At 40.5% G+C, this 17272-nt stretch overlaps 1 protein-coding gene and 1 long non-coding RNA gene across 2 annotated transcripts in view; one reads left to right on the forward strand and one right to left on the reverse strand.

Annotated features, from left to right (window-relative positions):
• LOC148684776 (uncharacterized) overlaps positions 1 to 4922 on the reverse strand; it is a 26394-nt gene extending 21472 nt beyond the window's left edge. Inside the window, exon 1 of the long non-coding RNA XR_015951376.1 lies at positions 4801 to 4922. This is a non-coding gene — a long non-coding RNA (uncharacterized LOC148684776). The remainder of the gene's footprint in view (positions 1 to 4800) is intronic.
• On the forward strand, positions 4344 to 16058 carry TMEM170B (transmembrane protein 170B). The gene is made up of 3 exons (XM_035125517.3): positions 4344 to 4996; positions 9430 to 9600; positions 11960 to 16058. Exons 1-3 carry the CDS (start codon positions 4723 to 4725, stop codon positions 12088 to 12090), a joined length of 576 nt encoding a protein of 191 aa, XP_034981408.3. The 5' UTR covers positions 4344 to 4722; the 3' UTR covers positions 12091 to 16058.
• The last annotated feature ends 1214 nt before the right edge of the window (positions 16059 to 17272 follow it).

A 17272-nucleotide genomic window follows, 5' to 3' on the forward strand; every position in this document is an offset into this window, starting at 1 on the left:
CAAGACTTTAAGCTGCTGAAGTCATTTGAACTATCTGCTAGATCAGAGTTTCCCAACCAGTGTGCCTCCAGATGTTTTGGGACTACAACTCCCATCATCCCTAGCTAGCAAGACCAGTGGTCAGGAATGATGGGAGTTGTAGTCCCAAAACATCTGGAGGCACACTGGTTGGGAAACACTGTGCTAGATGACCTGAGATACAGCAATAAGTCATTCAACCCAAGGAGAAAGACTTGGATTTTGTTCTGGTCTGGCTAATCTGCATGGGCGTAGCCAGGATTTTTTTGGGGGGGGGCTTTATGTTGTGGGGGGCAGAACCAAGTTACCTGTGTTGCAATTGGCCAATTAGTTAAGTAATTGTATTTATTTACTTGATTTAGGGGAGCAGTTCCCCCCACTATGCCCCGCTAATATGCATAGCACCTGGCAAACCAACACACCCACCCACATGTGCAAGCTTGTCAACTGCAATGTAAAAAAAAAAAGGGTCAAACTACTGGTCTCATCTGTGATATTGCACAATGTTTATACACAAACATTCACAATGCACATGGGCATGGCGTACTACAAATGCCACCACCAGCCCTGTGCTATTGCAGATCACAAATCTGCACTAAGTGCAAATATATATTAGCTAGATTTATTTTTCTGTCCTTGCATCTCTAGCTTTGGCAATCAGGCAAGATAACATTCTGGGTAAGCCTGTAAAATTCTGTCAATAATGTCCATTTGCTTTGAAAATCAGTGAAAAGGTGTATTGAGAAGTGGTCTCATCATGATTTTGCACCTTTTATCCCAGCTTAACTCCCAGGCAAGCAAAAGCACATATTGCTTAAGAATTAATTTGCTTCAGCTTATGGAGATAGCCAGTAGCTAATAAGGGGTTTTTTAAGTGCGCTGTGGGTTAAACCCGCTCCGGCGGGAAGGTAAACGGCATTTCCGTGCACTGCTCTGGTTCGCCAGAAGCAGCTTTGTCATGCTGGCCACATGACCCAGAAGCTGTCTGTGGACAAATGCTGGCTCCCTCGGCCTATAGAGCGAGATGAGCGCCGCAACCCCAGAGTCGGACACGACTGGACCTGATGGTCAGGGGCCCCTTTACCTTTACCTATATCTATCAACAGACTATTTTGTAGGCCAATAAAACCTTATCTATTCACTAAGGCCTTACTGGGCCTTTCATATGATGTAACAGTTTTGATTGTTCCTTAAATATGGCAAATATAAATGTTTATACTCCAATGGTCTTTAAAGCATTTTAATTGATTACCTTAATTATTTTAATAAAGAAATTAGGCTTTAACATATAGCACAAGATTTTTTTTGTCTTAAACATAAACTAAGCAAAATAAAATAAACAATAGTTCATTTTAAAGCAAAATTAGATATATCAGAAAAATAAAATAAAGTAAAATTAACCAGGAAAAACCTTGAGGAATTCCAAAAATATTTAGAATCAGCAATGTTAAAGTTGTACACAACAAAACATACTCCAATCAATAAAATGCTTTCTCACAAGGATAGGGCTAATCAGAACCTGTGTTACCATATTGGATGAAATACAGATTCATTTGTCTGCTGATGGCAAGGCTTGCCTATATTCTTTTCTATTGATGTAGTCTACAAAATTAAATCAAACTGCAATAAACTTATCTAACTTGTTTTGACCTCTCATAACCCTTAGTTTATACATCCCTTTTTAAAATAAAGCTGTATCCCACACCATACAATAACAGTACAGTCATACCTCATGTTGCCTCCACTGTGGGTTGCGTTTTTCCAGGTTACAAACGCGGCGGACCCGGAAGTGTTTACTTCCAGGTTTCGTCATGCGCGCATGCGCAGAAGCACTCTATTGTGCTTTTGCCCATGTGCAAAAGCGCCGCTCGGGTTGTGGACTTTTCGGGGTGCGGACAGCACCCTGAAACGGATTGGGTCCGCAACCTGAGGTACCACTGTATTCTAGCAAGTGCTATTCTAGTAGAATGCTATTCCTAGTAAATATTTCCCAAACCTTGCAATAGTAGGCCTTGCCACTATCAACATATGAACATTTCCTTATACTCTGATCCTTAACATCCATAAATAAATAAATAAAATTCATTGGGGCTTGATGTGAGGATTGAAAGATGTGCTGTTTGACTATTGCCTCAATTTCCTTGATTATTCAACACCTAACTATTGCAACCCCACTTGTGCTGGTAGGTGCCTGCTACTTGGCAGCCTCCCCTAGCACAGCAGGAAGAACCCATGGGTTATATAAGACAATGTGAGTGGCCTTAAGTACCACCTGTGTGGTAATTTCAGCAAGATTTCTCTATACTGTACTAAAAGTGAGTGGAAAGATGAACTCAATTTTCCAACGTTTGTTCCCACAGAAGCTATAAGGCATCAAACAAGTCTAAAATACGCTTCCATAAGAATTTCATAAATACTAAACACTGTGCTTTTAGTGGTCTCATAATTGGTTAATATAAAATGTTCAAAACTCAACAGTTTAACGGGTCACACTTCCCTTAATCTCTGGGTTAGCTAAAAAGGCCAAGTAGGCCCTACACAAGCAACCATGGTATCTTCAAACTTTTCCCTTAGGCTACTTTCTGTTGTTAGAGTTTTGTTCACATAAAAATCAAAGCGATGGAAGAGCCTCTTGACGCTCCTTCGGGCCGCTTGTACTATGTTTATTAAAGATTGTTCTAATTTGTTGTACACAGCCACAGTAACTTTAGGTAACTGTGCCCCTGAAGGACCAGGTGCACAGCCTGGGAGTTATTTTAGACTCACAGCTGTCCATGGAGGCGCAGGGCAATTCTGTGTCCACGGCAGTTGTCTATCAGCTCCATCTGATACGCAGGCTGAGACCCTACCTGCCTGTAGACTGTCTCGCCAGAGTGGTGCATGCTCTAGTTATCTCCCGCTTGGACTACTGCAATGCGCTCTACGTGGGGCTACCTTTGAAGGTGACTTGGAAACTACAACTAATCCAGAATGCAGCAGCTAGACTGGTGACTGGGAGCGGCCGCCGAGATCACCTAACACCGGTCTTGAAAGATCTGCATTGGCTCCCAGTACGTTTCCGAGCACAATTCAAAGTGTTGGTGCTGACCTTTAAAGCCCTAAATGGCCTCGGTAATGTTTAATAGATTATTTTATTTTTCTGTTGGAAGCCGCCCAGAGTGACTGGGGTAACCCAGCCAGATGGGCGGGTATAAATAATAAATAATAATTATTACTATTATTACTATTATATTATTATTATTAGGAGGCATATAGAAATTATTTTAATCAATATGCCATATCTGATATGATAAACCGCATGGAGCCTTCATGATTACAGGCTGTGTACCTGATAGCAGGATAAAGGTAAAGGGACCCCTGACCATCAGGTAGGTCAAGTCGTGTCCGACTCTGGGGTTGCGGCGCTCATCTCGCTGTACTGGCCGAGGGAGCCGGCGTACAGCTTCCGGGTCATATGGCCAGCATGACTAAGCCGCTTCTAGTGAACCAGAGCAGTGCACGGAAACACCGTTTACCTTCCCGCCTGAGCGGTACCTATTTATCTACTTGCACTTTGAGGTGCTCTCGAACTGCACCGCCACCGCCGACCTTCTGATCGGCAAGCCCTAGGCTCAGTGGTTTTTAGACCACAGCGCCACCCGCGTTGGATACTTGGGGACAAACAAGGCAGCATCCTTATTGCACAAGGCGCGTTTTCACAGCATCTGCCTGGCTGGTCAACCTTTGGGAGATGAAGTGCTGTGTTAAGAGGATCGCGGTCTGCGAAATGGTTCCGCTTCATGATGATGGATTCGAGAACTTGATTTACTGATTGTGAGGAAGCAGAAGGAGATCCTGACAGTTACTGGAAGGGGGGAGGAGGGGCAAGAAATGCACCATTAGCGTTAATACAACGCGCGAGACTACCGTCCGTCCCACGAGCTCTGACCGACTAACGAGATTCGCGGCAGGTAAATCAAACGGCAGGCAGGCGAAATGTTAAAACTGGAAACGGCGGGTGCTTCGAGCGGTGATAACAGGTGACACCGCGGCTTAGAGATAACAGCGCCCGAGAGGAAACCTGAGACCGGTTGCGTCTCTGTACCCCTCCGAAACCCCGCCTCCAACTGACTATATAACGAATAGCCCTGCCACGGCCCGCCCGATTAACGTCAGCTCGCCCTCTTTTCCTCATTGGCTGGTACGCGTGCGTCCTACTCGCCTGGTTGGGGAGAGGAGGAGCCGTCTCTTTCGTGCGCGCGCGCGCGCTCCAATGGCTGCTGCTGTTTCGCTGAGGGTGGCGCGCGCGCGCGGATCCCGTCGGGCGGGGGAGGCTGGCTGGAGGTGGGGCCTCGTGCCCAAGCACGCGCGGAGTAGCCGTTGGTCGGTTGTCCGGCCGGTGGGGAGGGAAAGAGGCGGTTGCTGCCCGTTGGCGCCTCGCTCGGGTGCCTCCCCCTCCTCCCCCTCTCGCGCTCCCCTCGCAGCTGAGGAGGCCATGAGAAGGCGGCTTCGGAAGGGGGCGGTGATGGCCGTTGCTGCTGCCGCCGCCGCCACCACCACCACCCGGCAACTGCCTCCGTCTCCTTTCCTCCCCTCGGCCCCAAACCGCGGGGCTCTCCGCACCTGCCAGCCCTGAGGGAGGCATCGGCGCGCGTCCCGCCGCTGGAGAAGCGGAGAGCGAGGGCCGCCGCCGCCGCCTCCTGGCTCGTCCCTCTGCCGTCCTCGATGTCTCCCCCGCCGCGGGGAGCCCACCCCATCCGCGCCCCTTCGGCCCGCAGCGTCCCCTCGGGAGCTTGGTCTCACCTCCGAAACTGGTGGCGAAGCCAGCCTCGACTCGCCGGGAGGCGGCACATCGACGACGGAGCCGGCCAGGCCGCCGCCTCCTCCACCAGCGCGGCGGGGATGAAGGCGGAGGCGGGGGACAGCAGCATGATCAACTTGTCGGTCCAGCAGGTGCTGAGTCTGTGGGCGCACGGCACCTCGCTCCGGCACCTCACCGGTAACGGCCCGGGCGCAGGGCGGGCGGGGGAGGCGTTCGGAGGCTGGGGCGGGCGAGGTTTGAAAAGCGGCCTGGGTTCTGTGACGGAGGGAAAAGAGAGGTTCCAGGCACTCCCATCCCAGGTGTCGCCAGAGTCTAAGGTGGGAAGCCTGGGGGGAGGGGCACACTCCAGCAGGGCAGGGAAAATGGTACCCGGGAACGTGTGGATGTAAAGTAGCTTCTGGTTCAAAAAGGCAGGTGAAAACGTGCGTGGCATCAGAAATGGAGAGTAAGGGATGGCATTAGGTTGGAGCTTAATAGGCAAGCTGGAGGTCAAAGGTTCTGACTTAGATCTATGGGGTGCTCAGATAACCCAAGGGACTTGATTGTGCACCTGTCTTCCTATGTTTCTTGCTGGGATGTCCCTGGGCCTTTTTGAAAAATTGCTGCTGTTCAGATCTGTGGCATCTGATCAGGGTATTTCCTGCAGGACCTTGTAGCAAACAGCTTATGCTGTCTGATCAACCAAATGTTGCCTCAATTAAAAAAACTTTTGGGGCACTTAAAATGTATTTTTTCTCTCCCCCCCCCCCATTAGTGAAGCAACAGACTTCGTAAAAATGTACATTATTTTTAATACAAGCACTTAGTCTAGTTGACAAGCATAGCCTTTGAAGATGTGCACACCCTGCTTTGTTACACAGCAAGTGAAAGCCTGTTTTAAGATTCTGGTGCATGTATGTGTCATCAAAAATAAATATCTTTTTCTTCACAACTATTGCTTAATTCATACTAAAATGTATGCTGATTTAATCATTAATTGCTTAATGTCAGTTTGGTAACATTCCTCTTGCTATGCTTCTTCATTTAGAGAAGCTACATTTTTTTGCTTCTATTTCATGCCCTCCAAGTACCCAAACTGTCTAATGTGTTCAGTTAAAATTTTGAAGTTATAAGCGCATGCACATTTGCTCTTTATCTTGTAAAGAAACACTGCCTTGCAGTGTCAACTTTTCTGTTGACTCAGAAGTAAATCCTATTTTGTTAAATGGGACTGACATCAAGATAAGTGTGCACAGTTGTAGGCTAAGAATTGCATTCACTGCTGCTACACAAGCATAACAAACTCTAACCTGCATGGTGGGGCTTCCTCTTCTGTCCTACAGCTCCCAGTGCAGCCTCAAAATCTGTTACAGATTTAAGGAGTGGGGAAAGGAATGGAAGGTGTACAGAATGGGAACCCCTTAGGGTTGTAGATTGATGGATGAAGTGCATAATTAAAGGAAATTCACTGCCACAAGATGTGTTGATGGCCACTGGCCAAAGGGATTAGGCAGATTTCTGGAGGATAGGTCTATCAACAATGAGCAATTATATTTAAATGTGGAACGTCAGGGTTCCGAGGCAGGATGCCCCCAACTGCCACAAACAGTGAAGAAGAGCTTGTGGCCCTCATTCCCTCTTTGTAGGCTTTTTGAAAGCATCTGATTGGGACACTCACAGTATTGTGATTCATGGTCTGGCAGGGCCGTTCTTACATCCTCAGATTGAGCTCCCCATCTGTAATCATACTAGTCTTTCTGGTAGTGCAGTTAGGATGATTACTGATCTAATTTATGTGATGCTCTTTGAGCACTTAGTAAAAGTGCTGTATAAGTTTTATGCATCTAGCTATTCAGCACTCCATCTGGCACAGATATCTATTTGCCTGGATAATAAATCATATCTGAAGCATTTTCTTAGTAAAAAGGTTCACTTAAGGAAAGTAGTTCACACTAAGGAAACTACATGAGTATTGGATACCTGATTCTAGTACTATTTCACAGAATACAGTGGCCCTGATCAGTAAACAGTGGATTAGATGTGGTGTTCAGGTAAAAGTGTGTAGACAACCAAAATGCATCATTCTTTTTACTGGTATTTACTACAACATCAGGCAGTGCATAGTCTTTGGAACTCCCTGTTCATTTATATCAGGCATTTCACTATTGTTTAACATATGTTAACTTTTTTTTTTTGCCTTTATCATTTTTTAATGAAGGATTTGAATTTTTCTTTAAACCACTTAGAAGTCTTCTATCTAGGAAGCAATGTGTACATTTTGTTAAATAAAATAACATTATATTGTCTGTTCATAAATGGTACGCAACATACTTATTTCAATATTAATTTATTTTGTTGAATTGTCCTGTTTTTCTGCCTTGGTACACAGACTGAGCTTTCCACTACAATTCTAATATTTATTTTGTGTGGCTATAGCCAGTTTGGATTCTATTAGCATATATATGAACTTCACATGATCTTTGCCCTAGTGCATACTTCCATCCTGACTCTCATTTTCCATTCCATTTGATATGTGGACGCTAGTTCACAAAATCTTATATTATATTTTTTTAGCTTTAAGATGCCAAAAGACTCTTTGATGCTGTCAACATGCAAATACTCTACTGGAAATTGTCTTCTATTTTCTTGCCCAATCAACTAGTCTGGACATATGAAGATTGGCAGTGCATGCTGCAGCCACAGCAGCCTGCAGCATAGTCAGGATTATAAAGGATTCACTGGGTACCATTTAATTTCTAAATTAAACCTCATGATTCACCACCACTACTTACTTCATTTGTATCCCAGCATTTTTCTCAAGAAGTTCAAGGTAGTGTACATGATTCTCCCCCTCATCAATTAATTCCCCCAACATGGGGGTAGGTTAGCTGAGAGGCAGTGACTGGCCCAAGGTCACCCAGTGAGTTTCATGGCTGATTGCATACAGTGGTGCCTCGCTAGACGAATTTAATTCGTTCCACGGGTCTTTTCTTATAACGAAAAATTCGTCTAGCGAATCCCATAGGAATGCAGTGAAATTTTTTTGAATTTTTTTTTTTTGCCCATAGGAACGCATTAATTGAATTTCAATGCATTCCTATGGGAAACCGCGATTCGCTAGACGAGTGAGGCAACCTCCACTAGAAAAAAACCTTTCATTAAGCGGAAATTTCGTTAAGCAGGGCATTCGTTAAGCGAGGCACCACTGTATTTGAATCCTGGTCTCCCCGGCCCTAGTCCAAAACTCTTACCACTATACCACACTGGGTTTCGGGCCCTGAGGATTTCAGCTTCTATGGCTCCAGCTCACAAAGGTGAACACTTAACAGTTTTGATATACTGTACAGTACTTCTAGCTAATCCTCCATGGTTCTCTCTTGGAAATAACTGCAAACTTTTAGTGCTAGTTTATATTTTATCTGTTAGTTAATTGTATCCTAAACAACTAAAAGAGAGTGGGGTGGAGAACTAAATTTTTGGAAAGTTTCCCTGCCCGATTGCCAAGGAAGCATTCAGCAAGTACCGGTATGTTGTTTTTGTTTGGTGTGTTTTATTTAAGGTTCTTTGAATGAAGAAATTGGGATATATTTAGACTACTTTTAAATAAACCAGACATAGTATACATTATTATTATTATTATTATTTGTAAACCACTCTTCATCTACAGATCTCAGGGCAATTCACAATGTAATAGAAATTGATACATGCAGTATAATATAATACTTAAATCTGAGAACTGTCTGTTTGATCTGAAGTAAGTTTTGTTAAAGCAGCCTTTGGCTAACTTAAGTCTCTCTCTGTGAGGCGATACATAGTTTTATGAATTGGTTTCCTTTGGTGAAAGATTTCTGCCTTTTATACAGCTAATTCTGTCTCCTTTTGAGAATATGCACTGCTTCAGAATCAGTTCTCCCTCAATTAGCTAGTTTCTGTTTTCATAGTTTCAGAACTTTGACACTTCTTCTCAGTGCTAGTTGCATTTAACACTAAAGAACAAAATCTATTTTTATCCAGCATGTGTACAATATGTCCTAGAAAGATAAAGTTGGTTATTTAGGACATTCAGTGATGAAAACTATTGTTGGAATTTCCTCACAATTTCAAGTTGGTCTAAATAGCTGCTATGTAGCATTCATTCTTCAGGGTTTAAATATTGTTTCCACTTTGATACCAATTGGAAGCAATGTATTCTTAATTTAAATGTTCTTGGCATCATCAGGAGGGAAAAAGCTCTTAGTTTGGCAGATTGCTACTTTTAGAGATGCTGACATGTTTAAAGGTGAATGACCAGTAAAATTTCAGAAGGGATTAGTATTTACTTATTGCCCCCTCTAAGGTAATTTGTTTTGGCTAGCTGTCAGAAATTGTTTATAAGTACTGTACTGTATAACATAGATTAAAAAATTGGAGCATTTTAAATTTGCTCAAAATAGTTTGTTAATAGGGTGTGCAGAGAAATGGGCAGCGGACAGCATAATAGAAAGTAGAATAAAGTTATTAAATAAGTATTATGTCTGTGCATACTTTTGTATCTCTTTATAATTCCTCAAAATATGCAGTGATTTTTTTCTCTTTGATTTAATCATTTTTTTTCTCAAACGTTAACCTGCTCTTTGATTACTTTCTTCCAGAAATGTGGTACTGGGTTTTCCTCTGGGCTCTCTTCTCCTCTCTCTTTGTCCACGGTGCTGCAGGAGTTTTAATGTTTGTGATGCTGCAGAGGCATAGACAAGGGAGAGTAATCTCTATCATTGCAGTCAGCATTGGATTTCTGGGTTCTGTAACTGGAGCAATGATAACCAGTAAGTCTTAAAATGTTCAAATACTTCTTTTTGAAGATTTTTTTAAGCTGTTGTAGCAAATGATTTTTGGTTCATTACACTGGAGTTCTGTGAGGCTTACAGCTGCTGGGATTGTTCAGTGGCTGAGGGAAAGGCCATATAAAATTGCCAGCCATGATTTTTCATATTTCTCAGCTTTAGGAGGAAGAGAAGCAGGGTGCCGCCACAGAGTCAGTCTCCCAGTAGTAGTGTCGCTTCTTCTTCCCAGGGTAGGGCAGGGTAATTTTCTAAAACAAGCTTTTTAAATCTGCAGCACTTAACTCCTCTGTCAGGTTTTCTTTGGAGCTTGTTAACAGATAGCTGTGGAAACTAAGTCCTGGTTGGCACATAATGCTAATCTGTGGTTTATGAAGTTGCAATTTACTAGAACCATGTTTTGTTTGATCCTTTGAACCCTGAACTAATTCTGTTCTAAGGCATGGCTTATGTTCACTTATGATCTTCTGTTTGTCTTAACTATGGCTTGGTGTTACATAAATCCTTCTCTACCTATGATTTGATTGGCCACCCACCCCAGACTCCCATTAAGTTACAAAAGGCTTGAGACAAGAGCCTCTGGAAAACAAAACTTTCACAAATCAAATCATGGTTTGTTTGGTCATCTGCAGGTCAATTTGTGGTTAGCTCCTGGTTTGTTAAACAAACAGTGGTCTAACATTATGTGAGAGCTATGTCAATGAGTGCTTAATGTTTGACAGTTAGAATTAAAGATCTTAAATTTCCAGAAATGTTGAAACCTTGAGAAAAAGGCATACATTTGGAGAGGGTGTTGGAGAAAATTGAAATATATTATCAAACAAAGTTAATTTACTTTTAAAACAATATAAAATGCATCATTTTTAACTTAGTTACAATTTGTAAAACTTGGCATATTTATGGCAGTTGCAAAGCATGTTTACGTTTACTGGACTTTACTCCCTGGTAAGCACACAAAGAATTAGACTAGAAGGTATAAAGGCATTCATTTTTTACAAATAAAATGTAAAATATACCCAATATTAGAGATGGAAGGCTGCAAACAGCTGCACCTTGTGCTAAGCAAATATATAATAGGTTTGTTCCTGTTTGGGAAGGGTGCGGGGAGTTGAAAATAGAAACGCTCTTTTGCTTGCTAAAACAATTGTGTGTCATTTGGACAGAAACTTTCATTTAGTCACAATATTAAAGAATAGCAGCAAATTTAAATACAAAGTGTAACTTTTACAACACTGAAAATACTGAACTCTAGATGCAGAAACACATCTTGGATTTGAACGTGGTATATGACTACAGTATACACAAATTATCCTTCTCTAATGCCTTGCATAAACATTTTCATGCATGTAATGAGTGAAAAACATCCTTGTCATTTCCACTTACTATAAAATTAAAAAATATTCTGTAGTTTCCCCCTCTGGTATCCCACCAAATGTTATTCTTCCTTCCTCCCCCCCCCCAAACCCAATGTGTCATCTGGTAGAAAAAACAGGAGAAAAAAAGATATAATTTACTGGGGGTCCCCCCCCCAGCATTCCCATTTCTAGTTAGAATACATTTTGAGGAGGAGGATATGATCAATGGCTACTAACCATGATGGCTGTGTTTTACCTCCACTGCAAGGGGATTAATGTCTGTTTCTGGTTGTTCAGGGTATATATAAATTTATTCAGGTAGGTAGCCGTGTTGGTCTGACGCAGTCGAAATAAATAAAAAATTGTCCAGTAGCACCTTAGAGACCAACTAAGTTTGTTCTGGGTATAAGCTTTCGTGTGCATGCATCCGAAGAAGTGTGCATGCACACGGAAGCTTATACAGTACCCAGAACAAACTTAGTCTCTAAGGTGCTACTGGAGAATTTTTTGATTTTTAAATAAATTTAGTGATACCGCACCATCAGTGTTCATTGTAGAAGTAGGTTCTCTCTTAAGAAAGTTCAGGGAGAATAACAAAGTTGAACACAATACTGACTAACTTAAAGCTTCACAGTGTCAGTCTTGCAAATACAGTACTAGCATTTAGATAGGGCATGTAAACTACTGGTTTATTTGATTATTATTTATCTGTGACATTTATATAACCCCCTGGTCAGGCTTACAACAAAATATTGGACACAGTCTAGCTAAAGATAAGCACTTTCAAGACCCATTAATTTGAATGTGAGAGTTAAACATACATCTCCCATTCAGTTCAATGGGACAAGTCCTTAATATTAGCGGGATCAGGCCAAATGTAATTAAAAAGTAACATTAGTAAATTTTGGTCCTAAAATGTCTTAAACTACAAACCTTTTACTATTTTTTGTGGTAACTTCATATTTCTCCCCTTCCTTGTGATTCTCTAGGTGCAGCGGTAGCTGGAATTTTCAGAGTAGCTGGAAAAAGCATGGCTCCTTTACAAGCACTGGTGTTTGGAATTGGCCAGACTGTACTGACACTAATTATATCCTTCTCAAGAATTCTTGCTACACTTTGAAACTTCTGTGAAAACTTAGTTTATAAAAGGAAATGGTCTGCAGTGAAGCTTCCCAGAAGTTGTTCCAGTAGCTGCTGGATTTGAATTGCAAGGAGAAATATTTGGTATGTAGACTTCAAACCTAGAGGTTCCGCCAAGGAGTTCCCTCTAGAGTCCAAAAATGACACACTACTGCACTGCACCTAATGTGCCTCTGTCACAGGCAAGGTGTGATCAATTTAGGAGAAGCTGCAAGATAAAGCACCTTGTGAAGCTGCTAATCAGGCAAATGGTGATGTGATCATTGTTCATAACAGTATTGGGGGAAATACATGGGCATTTCTGAAGAATGGATCATAAATGTGCCAAATGCAAAGTTGATTTGTTTTTGTTTTTTAAAAAATATTGATAGTGTGACCATTTAAACGTGTAGTATTTGAGTGCAGCAAACATAGTTCAACAAAAATTTCAGGTATACCAACAAGGCACTAACTCCATCTCAGTGCAGAAATTTATCAATTCCTGTGGAGGACAAAGCTGCTTGAGTATTGAATTTATTAGCATTGCTGGGATTTAGTGACTGAAACAACAGTCTGGTAAGGACATGAATGTGATTGATCCAATGTAGGAGCTCCTTATGCAAGGATTTAATTAGGATATGTCACATTCACTAAAAGCAGCCTTTCAGTAACATTATATTATGCTTTTGATATTTTATCAAGTTATGGTATGTCCCAAATTCATGGTCACGGATTGGAACAAAGGCTGTATGGGTCAGATGACTAAAAAAGGTTACAAAAGGAATCCTACATTATTTCAAAAATATATTTGCTTTGACCTTGATTGTTGAAACATTCAGTAATGCTATTTTAAAACCAAGAAGGGGCCCCAAGTCTTGAAAAGTATGTGTTTACAGTATGGTCTAATCTAAAGTAAGTTAAAGATAGATGGGGAAAATAAAAATGCAGTTTTTCTATGTGATTAAGTCAGGATTCTGAACAAATGTTTATTCTAGTAGATTATCAGTATCCAAAGGGAGAGAATTTAAAATCTTCCTATTTCCCAACCTTGAGATAATTTGGGGATGATTATATGTGACTTTCATATGCTTAGCTTCCAGTAGACCTGTTCTGTGTGTGTTGTTTTAGCAAGAGCAGCAGCGGTGGTGTGACTGTAATGTCTTTATTGTAACATGTTATAAAGTGAATAAAGAGAAACTACATGACACTATCTAAATGTAAGTATTGGGAAGGAGTGAATTAATAGTATCTTTGGGCTGATTCACACACTGTCCTTTCAGTGAGTATGCACATGTAATCAGCATGCACAAACATGCCTGTATTAGGAGCTGAAAGAAGGGAGCAGGCTCCCTACTTCTGGAAACCAGTGCACAGGTGGCAGTGGCTGGAGAATCCAATTCTGCATTTACCAGAAATTGCTAGATGTTGTCGCTGCTCAACCACTGCACCTTTTTCAACAGCACCTCAGTCACTCTGCTGCTGGTGCTCTTCTCTAAGTAGAGTGGCAGTAGCCAAGAATCCCTTTGCTGGGAACTTAGGAAAAACAAGGCATATGCAGTCAGAGAGGATGACTTTAGCTGACATTGCCTTTTCTACTACAGTACTTTTGGCTGCTCTAATACAGGTGGTAGTAGGGCTTGATTCAAGGTATTCCTTCACTCAGAGTGCAATGTGTGAATTAGCCCTTAGTTTTCTGTTCAAAATTGGCAGTCTGTACATGTCTCTACCTTCCTTCCGGGTGTATGACCACAGGTTGTCATGACAGCAGAAGTTAATGCCTACAGAAATCATAACTGCAGCAATAACACTTTGACAGCACAGTGCTTTGTTCCACAACCTTTCTAAATATTGTGGCAAAATCACAATTTGTAGTTGTATATACTAATAAATTATCACTAGAGGCTATTTTGCCTACTTTGGTCTAGAGAAAACACTTAAGACATTCATTATTATTCTGTCTTCATTCTTATAGTTGTAGTGATAGGCTGCTATCCTGCAAGGACCTATGTATAACTGGAGCTTCTTCACAGTTGTGTGATTGCAGACTTTTGTTTGCCATACTGACGGGTGGAAGCTTTGTGCTTACCCAAGACTCTAAATCAAAGTCATAGGGGAAAGGAAATAGCATTAATACTAGGAGGTATTTAAAGAAACATTGATATATTTTGTTCTTTGTTTCAGGTAATTTAATTTAAATGCCAAGGCACATTCTAAACCTACACTAGTATAAAATGCTACTTTAATTTATAGTGCCTTGAGTATATGTTAGAAGGAATTTTCTAGTCCATTGTCAACTTACTGCTGTTTTGTCTCTGCCATTAGCTTGCATTTGATGATAGCTTGTGGTAGTGGTGTTAAAATGAATAATAGGAAAAAACTTGGAGAAATCACTAGTGCTACCTGCCCCAGTTCAAGTCAATGCAGAAAGGTTTTTTGTTTTTTAATTATAATTTTTATTGACTTAAATATTAAGCACTGTATCTTCAAGCCTTTGGAGTTATATTGGTTTCATATTTTATTGAGCATTAGAACATGCTGTATGTGATACTGTTGTGAATGTTGTATGTGAAGTTGTCTAATGTCTAGTGTTATATGTAGTGGTGTAATGAAAGCTGCAAAGCAAACACTTCTCAGGCCCCAGTACTGAAGTAGTTATGAAGACTATATATGTAAATTTCTAAGTCGATAGACTTTAGGGCTATATGAAGAAATGTATTTCTGTACTGGAGGCTCAGATGCTTCCTATGTTTGTGGTTGCCTCATTCTGACCAAACTCTTACACTTTTCATGAGAAACAAATCCCATCAGTATTAAGGTTAGGTTAGGAATAACTTCAAGGCTAGATATGCACTTTGTTAAATATTGCAACATGTTCATTGGGCAGCAACAATACAGCAGGTTCTGAGTGGCCATCTAGAAAAGGGTCTGCCCAGAACTGCTTTGTAACAGGAAGCAATCGTAGATCATGACTCGTTGAACTCAGCTAATGAGTTGTGTTTTACGGTAGATCAGTGTATAAAATGACTCTTTTTCTATCAAAAATGGTAAATAAAATCTCTTTCAGTCACTGTTTGGTAATGAATACTAAAAGGATGTGCTTTATCCAAGGATAAGTATGGCACTATGCCTTTGAATAGAATGCATAACATTTGTATTTTGAAGCAATTGCAGAGTTAGTCGTTTATTGCATTTTAAAACCAATTTATATTTTAAAAAACAATGAAATAACAAATGAAAGTTTCTGATAGCAATATTCTGTATTCGGTTTTGAAAGTAATGTGTAAGGAGTAATGTTACTAGGACATTTTTCATATGTTAAAAAGGGTGGGTTTCTTCTTTCATGCAAGTTTAGAGTGGTGTGCTTTACTTAAGGGTGAAATCCCCGTTGTATGAATAGAATTACCTGAAATACCTTCAGCTGCTACAGGAAATGAAGGAAATCTACACCAATATTCAAAAATTTATCTGAGGAAGTGATTTAACATGCTACTTAAGAAGCATTCTAAAAAGAATCCAGTGTAAAGTTTATGCAATACCAGTATTTGACCATGAACTGAATTACTGTTTGAGAGCAGTTTTTTTTAAAAAAAAAATTCCAGATAATCTGCAGGTTTTTTATTTTTAAGACAGCTTAAGTTTCATGAACTGATCTCTTAACATGTTTAGCAATGACAATTTAGAAAACTTTTTCAAAACCACAGGTAACATTATGTTGGCTTAATTTATGAACATATGGACCAAAGAGGTGGTTAAGTATTCATTGTATTTATCTGTAATATAGCATTTTAAATATATTTTTCTTGATTAAATCTGAGGAAAGCAGTAGTGTTTCCTCTTCTGTTTTGCACTTTGCTATATTTTGTTTCAGTATGATAAACTTATTTTTACTTGAAGCTTGCATATTTTTGTTGTATTGTAGTATAACCAAGCAATCAGCTCTCGGTATAATTAAACAGATTTTTAAAAGTAGTTATGTTTGAAGTTTATTATCCATTTGCATGGATAAGTCAATTTTCTTAAGCCTCCCCCCCCAGTATGTTTAAGCCTAATATTTTAAGGCATTGTTTTTGAGCATTTTATCCAAATTCTTGCATAATTGCACACAATGTGTTACATCCAGACTTAGACATGCTTAGAGTAGACACATTGATTTCAACCCTATAGCAAATTAGAGAAATGTGGATCCAGATCCAACAAGCACATGCAACTTCTCCTTAAAAATATGATGCTACTTCAGGCCTCATGTTTACTGCTACTGTGGATAGTTGAGAGATTTTGAAGCCTCAATGCTATATGGTTCTTTCCTTATGAGCTTGACTAGAGTGCAGCCTTAAAACTGCATATTCTGTACTTGTGCTCCCGATCAAACATGAGACACAAACTGGTTCTGAAAAAAATACTTTGTAGAACTCAAGCTTTTCCAAACTAGCACTCAGTTGTGACTGAAGGTGCACAGACAATGAATAGGGGCCACAATATTAGAAAAATTGCTTTTTGTATGGCTCCTGAGGCAAGTGCATTCCTCTTCCATTCAGATTAATGAAGGTGAACAAGTGAAGAGGTAACAAACAAAAATATGTGAAATAGTTAATTTTCTGTTTACTACAAAAGCTGGAAATAAAAGAATGTGGGGCAAGCTGGAGAAAGCTCCCAACATATAACAAACTGCAGGTTTTCTTCCTTATTCTATGCAAACCAGATTGGTACATTTACTTCAAAGATTTGTTTGAGAAAAGTGTCCGGACACATTTGAGAAACCACCTCATAGGTTTGACAAACACATTTAAAAGTTAAAACTTATTTTAAGTTAATATAAAATTATTGAAGTTTGAAATGGGGCATTACCTGTTTGAGGCCAACTCTTGTATTTTGAGTTTTTGCTAAGATGTTTCTAAAGTGATCATTGGCAATGCTGAAGGCATTCTGGATCATATGTCTGGCAATTGCTACTAAATGTTTTCATATACAGCTTTCTTCTGTAGTTTGTGCCCTTTCGTTTACAAGAGCTTGAATCTGCCACTTTGCTCCATGATGCTTATGAACAGTTCTCTTTTCAGACCCTTAAATTTGTCTAATATGGGGGAGAAGTTCTTGTTTTGGAGAGAAAGGAATGAAAACCTTGGAGCCTTCTCTGAGAGGTTCTAAATGATCCCAGAAACTGTTGGTCAGGTGCATCATAGACA

Source organism: Zootoca vivipara, chromosome 8 (assembly GCF_965207765.1).
Source record: "Zootoca vivipara chromosome 8, rZooViv2.hap1.1, whole genome shotgun sequence".
Taxonomy (NCBI): Eukaryota; Metazoa; Chordata; class Lepidosauria; order Squamata; family Lacertidae; genus Zootoca; species Zootoca vivipara.